This window comes from Leptonychotes weddellii, chromosome 6 (assembly GCF_054177405.1).
Source record: "Leptonychotes weddellii isolate Sample4059 chromosome 6, ASM5417740v2, whole genome shotgun sequence".
In the NCBI taxonomy this organism is placed as follows: Eukaryota; Metazoa; Chordata; class Mammalia; order Carnivora; family Phocidae; genus Leptonychotes; species Leptonychotes weddellii.
Window position 1 is genome coordinate 25,005,932 of NC_138374.1, and position 6,000 is coordinate 25,011,931.

The 6,000-nt window shown below is 49.0% G+C and overlaps 1 protein-coding gene and 1 long non-coding RNA gene across 2 annotated transcripts in view; one reads left to right on the plus strand and one right to left on the minus strand.

The window, feature by feature from the left end:
* The window catches only part of LOC145722152 (uncharacterized), a 28,543-nt gene that overhangs the window by 4,667 nt on the left and 17,876 nt on the right, over positions 1-6,000 (minus strand). Inside the window, exon 2 of the long non-coding RNA XR_014146210.1 lies at positions 3,546-3,701. This is a non-coding gene — a long non-coding RNA (uncharacterized LOC145722152). The remainder of the gene's footprint in view (positions 1-3,545; positions 3,702-6,000) is intronic.
* On the plus strand, positions 4,709-5,999 carry LOC102734645 (Y-box-binding protein 1). The gene has a single exon (XM_081822790.1). The coding sequence runs from the start codon at positions 4,709-4,711 to the stop codon at positions 5,759-5,761; it is 1,053 nt and encodes a 350-aa protein (XP_081678916.1). The 3' UTR covers positions 5,762-5,999.

The window sequence follows — 6,000 nt, forward strand, 5'->3', positions numbered from 1 at the left end:
AACCTATCTTGTGATGATGGCTCTTCAGTGGAGCATACAGCCACTTCTTTCCAGAGCAACCAGCACCTCATCGCTAGGATACCTAGTGAGAGTGTGGGGCCAGATGTGCAGTCACTTGTCGCAACAGCTAGAATACAGGATCTCAAACAACAAGCTCAGTTCTTAACCATTCATCAGTGAAAACTAGAAGATGAACTTCTTCACATAGAGAAGCAACACTGGGAAAAGAAGAAGTTCCTGGAAAGCAGATTCATTTAACAATGAACTTGAAAGGCTGTGTGGTTCATGGGTGGAAGTGGATACAGAGAAAACCACAGTTGGAATTGCACAGGCAGAGGGACCGACCTGCAGAAGGCAGAGAGAGGGAGAGAGAGGCAGCAGCTTGGGTTGACCAGGGTCAGAGCAGTATCGTTCCTGAGGAAGAGCGAGCAGCTAACCAAACCAAACCAAAGAAAGGAGATAAGCTAAAAAGCATTTCCCTGGCGACAGAGGAGACACTTGGAAGACATGACAGAAAGCCAAGAGAATGATGAAGAAGGCACGTCTGCTCCTGAGGACAAGGGGAGGGCGTGGGAAGGGGGGCTGGTGACAGTGAGGCCGGCTGGAAGAGGTGCCACGGGGGAGGAGCCACCACAAGATCCTGTACCAGAAGGCAAGAAAAAAAGAAATGTTGCCTTGTTTAATGTGTTCTAAATAATTTTATAAATGAAAAATTGTTCTTTGAGTTCAGAAGAGAACAACAACAGAGGGATGGAGCCTGTAGAGGCTGCTTTTAGGCAACAAACAGGCTTGAGCAATGGAAACTTGATCAAGGCAGAAGAGACCCCAGCAACCACCGAGCTGAATGCAGACAGGCTCATTAAAGGACCAATCTCGAAATAACCATAGACCAATCACGATCAAGCACAGTTTCCTAGATTGCCAAAAAAGGGAAAATTGCATATGTTCCCATAGTCCCCACTCTGCCCTAGAACTGTGGTCCCCCCACCACCGCCTGGTGGCAGACAGTCTCTCCTTTGCTGTCCTGCCCTCCGCTCCCTTGTGGTGTATTCAATAAACTTCTATCTCCTTTTTTCTGCCTCAGGTGAATTCTTTCACCGCCCACACTGCTGGGCGGTCCCCCATCCGATGCGAGCACCTTCCCACCATCACTGCATGGCTGATCAGATGCTCTCGCCCAAGCCTTTGAGTCCTAATGGAGAGATAGGAAGGAGGAAATGGACAGTAGTCCCTTGTCCATGTCAGTGTCTGCCATCGTCCATGCCCCACCTTTCCTGTCCCCTCCTCCTCTGGGCAGTGGGGGCATGGGCCAGATTGCTCTGGTGTGAAGCTTTTCCTGTTGTTCCTCCTGCCTGGCTTTTGGGTTCTCTGGTTTTCCCAAACTCCTTCCAACACATCCCACCTTCTTTAAGCTCAGGTAGCTCTTTAAGTTGGTTTCTGTTGCTTGCTGTCAGGGACTCTAACTGACACATGTCTGGAAATGGCTATCCCAGCCATGACTCTGCATTTTCTCCCAGTTCAATAGTGACAAACTAGAGCTCTGTATCCCAACTTTAAATTTCTGAGACAACCAATCTGATTGGCCAGTTGAAGTTAGGTTGGACCAATCAGCCTGGCTCCAGAAGAAGGCAGAGGAACATGATGCTGACAAGGCGAATGGGGAGGCTGACAGGACATAGATCCACATATGGTTAGGCCGACTGTGCAATGCATAACTCCAAGGGGTCCCAGTCACACTACAGACATGGTAAATATGCATACTCATCATGAAACTATTTTGGCAGATGGCAATAAAATGGATCGAGAAAGGGGCACTTTTCCCCCAATTCTTAGTAAAGCATCCCATGGGCTAGTGGCAACCCAGCAGGGCCCACACCCCAGCACGGAGGGGCTTGGTAGGCAGCTCTTAGAGAAGATAACATGAGCCAGCTAGAACCCCACCAGGGGTTCTACATATCACACATAGCTGGGTGGGGGTGGGGGTTCAGTGGCCTTGATGTCTGGCACACACATATTATCCCCTCTTCATGGGCAAAAACTGGTTGTGAAGCACCTAACACTTAGAGAGTAGTTCAAGGCTTTGGCATAGGTGGCTTTGGAAAGGGTGATGGGGAGAATGTCTGGGCAGCAAAGTCTGACGAGCCAGGTTCCATCCACCCAAGGAGTTCAGGGCTGCCGCACACGCCTAGCAAAATGCACCAAAAGATTTCTCCTCTCTGTAGCTCCCCTGGAGAGCGTTCATTCATTTGGCCACTGGCTGTGTGTCAGCTCTGCATTGTGGGCTGGGGCTATGGCAGGAATAAGAGAGGCAAGGTCTAGTCTAGTGCGGGAGACAGATGGGCAACAAATATTTCCTAGATTATGCATGTGCTAGGAGAGGGGCATGAGGAGAGTGCCCTTACAATAAGGGGATCAGACTGAGGGGTCAGAAAAAAGTGCAGGATGAGCAGGATTCAACCAGGTGAAGAGTGGGGTAGCGCAGATGAGGGCGGATTTATTTAAGCTACAGGCTAAGCTCCTGTTAGAAAGAAACCAAAAACATGCAATGGGTCGAATAAGATACAAGTGCTTTCTCTCCTGTAAAGTTCTAGCAGTAGGCAGGGTCCAAAACGAGTAGGTGTCTCAGCTCCATGAAGCCAGATCAAAGTAACAGTGGTTTAGGGGCACCTGGCTGGCTCAGTCACAAGAGCGTGTGACTCTTGACCTCACGGTTATGATTTCGAGCCCCATGTTGGGTGTAGAGATTACTTAAAAATAAAATCTTTAAAAAGCAACAACAATGACAAAGTAACAGTGGTTTAAACAAGAGAGGAATGTACTTCTTTCTCTCAGGGAAAGGTCCAGAGCTAGAGAGGCCAGGGTTGGTACAAAAATTCTGCTCCATTAAGTCTGTAGGGAAGTTATCTACTAGGGTTCAGTTGGGGAAGCGGAACCACTATATCATGGAATCAATGATTTATTATAGGAATTAGACTTTACACAGTTGTCAAGGGAGCTAGAGAAGTAAAGGTCACAAAGAGGAGGTAGAGGGTCCCAGAAAAGCCATGACTTAGCTTTCCAGAAGCACTGGGCCCATAAGAAATGAATGTTTATTGAAATATGTAAAATGTCAAACTTTGAACAAGAAGAAATAGAAAATAAGCCAACAACCAGGAAAATATATTGAATGAGAATTAAAGTCATCTCCTTTTAAAATTTTTTCTCAGCTCTTTTGGCTTTAGAACGAAGCTCTACCAAACCCATTGCATTACACATGTCTTTTTATTCTGCTTCTTTATGTTGCTAGTCCTGGGAGCCTGACCTCTGAGGCCCAGCCAATTCCTAGAGACAGCAAAGGATTCACCTGCGAGCACGCCTTTCACATATAAACTAACAGGTCCAGAGCCCACATCCCGCTACCTCTTCTAGCCAGCCCTTCCCACCCCTGGCTGCTACTATTTCTTTGCCCCCATCACCCCCGGGGCCAGGGACCAGGCTACTGGGGACAGCCCCTACACAAGAGCCCGCTGAAATTATTTAAACTAGCCAAGCCTAAGCCCGCTCACCTTGCCTTATATCATCACCTCCTGGCCGCGTGCCTCAGAGCAACTCAGTCTGGACTCCACGAGGGGACAGAGGAGTGTTGTTGGCTACAACAGAGGACTCAGTGGCATCCTAAGTATCCATCATTAGGACAGGTAAATGGGAGAGAGAGATGCATTCTGTGGAGTGAACAGGTAGCAGTTAGAAGCCATAGATTTGAGATATATAGAATAACAGGAAAAAAGTAAGGACTAGAAAGAGATCTAAAATGCATACATATACAAAACACAATATATTTTTCAAAGATCTATATATAGCTAAGGACATAAGCCAAATACAATATATTAAGTGTCTTTGGGAGAAAGGGGAAATATGAGCAGTGATAGAGATGAAGGGAAGAAAAATAAGCCTATCAAAGAAGACAAGAGAAGGCCCTGTATGAGCCCATGATCCTGATGCATGGTCTGGGGAATATGGTGGATTCAACTCTGCATCTGAGGCCCACCCCAGCCAAAGGCTCCCCTCCCCCTGCCACAACCGCATAAAAGCTACATCCTGTGCCAGATTTTTGGCTCCCCTAAAATCAAGTCTGGGGCCTCTAAGGTGGATCCTGGGGTGCAGGCAATGTTCTATTTCTTGACTTGCATGATGGGGTATTCACTTTATAACTAATCGGTAAACTGTACAAGTTGTGTTGATTTTTCTTTATTGTTCTTTACATCTTATTTCAAAACATGACCTCTTGAGGTTCCTGGGTGGCTCAGTCAGTTAAGCGTCTGCCTTCGGCTCAGGTCATGATCCCGGGGTCCTGGGACCAAGCCCCGCATCCGGCTCCCTGCTCAGTGGGGAGTCTGCTTCTCCCTCTGCCACCCTCCCCCTGGCTCCTGCTCTCTCTCTTTCTCTCACAAAAATAAATAAATAAAATCTTTTAAATAAATAAATAAATAAAAACATGACCTCTTAGGGAGCCTGAGTGGCTTAGTCGGTTAAGCGTCCAACTCTTGATTTCGGCTCAGGTCATGATCTCAAGGTTGTGAGATGGAGCGCTGTGTCAGACTCCATGCTGAGCAGGGAGCCTGCTTGGGATTCTCTTACTCTCCCTCTGCCCCTCCCCTTCCTGCTCCTGTGCACGCACTCCCTCTCTCTCTCTCTCTCCCCCCTCTCTTAAAAAAACAAACAGAGTTCGATGGGTAGCGGGAGGGGAGAGCGGACCCCAGAGAGCCCTGAGCAGCCCCACCGCCGCCGCCGGCCCGTCACCATCACGGCAACCACGAGCGAGGCCGAGACCCAGCAGCCGCCCGCCGCCCCCCCCGCCGCCCCCGCCCTCAGCGCGGCCGACACCAAGCCCGGCTCCACGGGCAGCGGCGCAGCGAGCGGCGGCCCGGGCGGCCTCACATCGGCGGCGCCTGCCGGCGGGGACAAGAAGGTCATCGCAACGAAGGTTTTCGGAACAGTGAAATGGTTCAGTGTAAGAAACGGATATGGTTTCATCAACAGGAATGACACCAAGGAAGATGGATTTGTACACCAGACTGCCATAAAGAAGAATAACCCCAGGAAGTACCTTCGCAGTGTGGGAGTTGGAGAGACTGTGGAGTTTGATGTTGCTGAAGGAGAAAAGGGTGCGGAGGCAGCAAATGTGACAGGCCCTGGTGGAGTCCCAGTGCAAGGCAGTAAATATGCAGCAGACCGTAACCATTATAGACGTTATCCACGTCGCAGGGGTCCTCCACGCAATTACCAGCAGAATTACCAGAATAGTGAGAGTGGGGAAAAGAACGAGGGATCGGAAAGTGCTCCCGAAGGCCAGGCCCAACAGCGCCGACCCTACCGCAGGCGACGGTTCCCACCTTACTATATGCGGAGACCCTATGGGCGTCGACCACAGTATTCCAACCCTCCTGTGCAGGGAGAAGTGATGGAAGGTGCTGACAACCAGGGTGCAGGAGAACAAGGTAGACCAGTGAGACAGAATATGTATCGGGGTTATAGACCACGATTCCGCAGGGGTCCTCCTCGCCAAAGACAGCCTGGAGAGGACGGCAATGAGGAAGATAAGGAAAATCAAGGAGATGAGACCCAAGGTCAGCAGCCACCTCAACGTTGGTACCGCCGCAACTTCAATTACCGACGCAGACGCCCAGAAAACCCCAAACCACAAGATGGCAAAGAGACAAAAGCAGCAGATCCACCAGAGAATTCGTCTGCTCCCGAGGCTGAGCAGGGCAGGGCTGAGTAAATGCCGGTTTACCATCTCTACCATCATCCGGTTTAAGTCATCCAACACAAAGAAATGAAGATGAAATTCCAGCAATAAGAAATGAACAAAAGATTGGAGCTGAAGACCTTAAGTGCTTGCTTTTTGCCCACTGACCAGATAAATAGAACTATCTGCATTATCTATGCAGCATGGGGTTTTTATTATTTTTACCTAAAGACGTCTCTTTTTGGTAATGACAAACGTGTTTAAAAAACAAC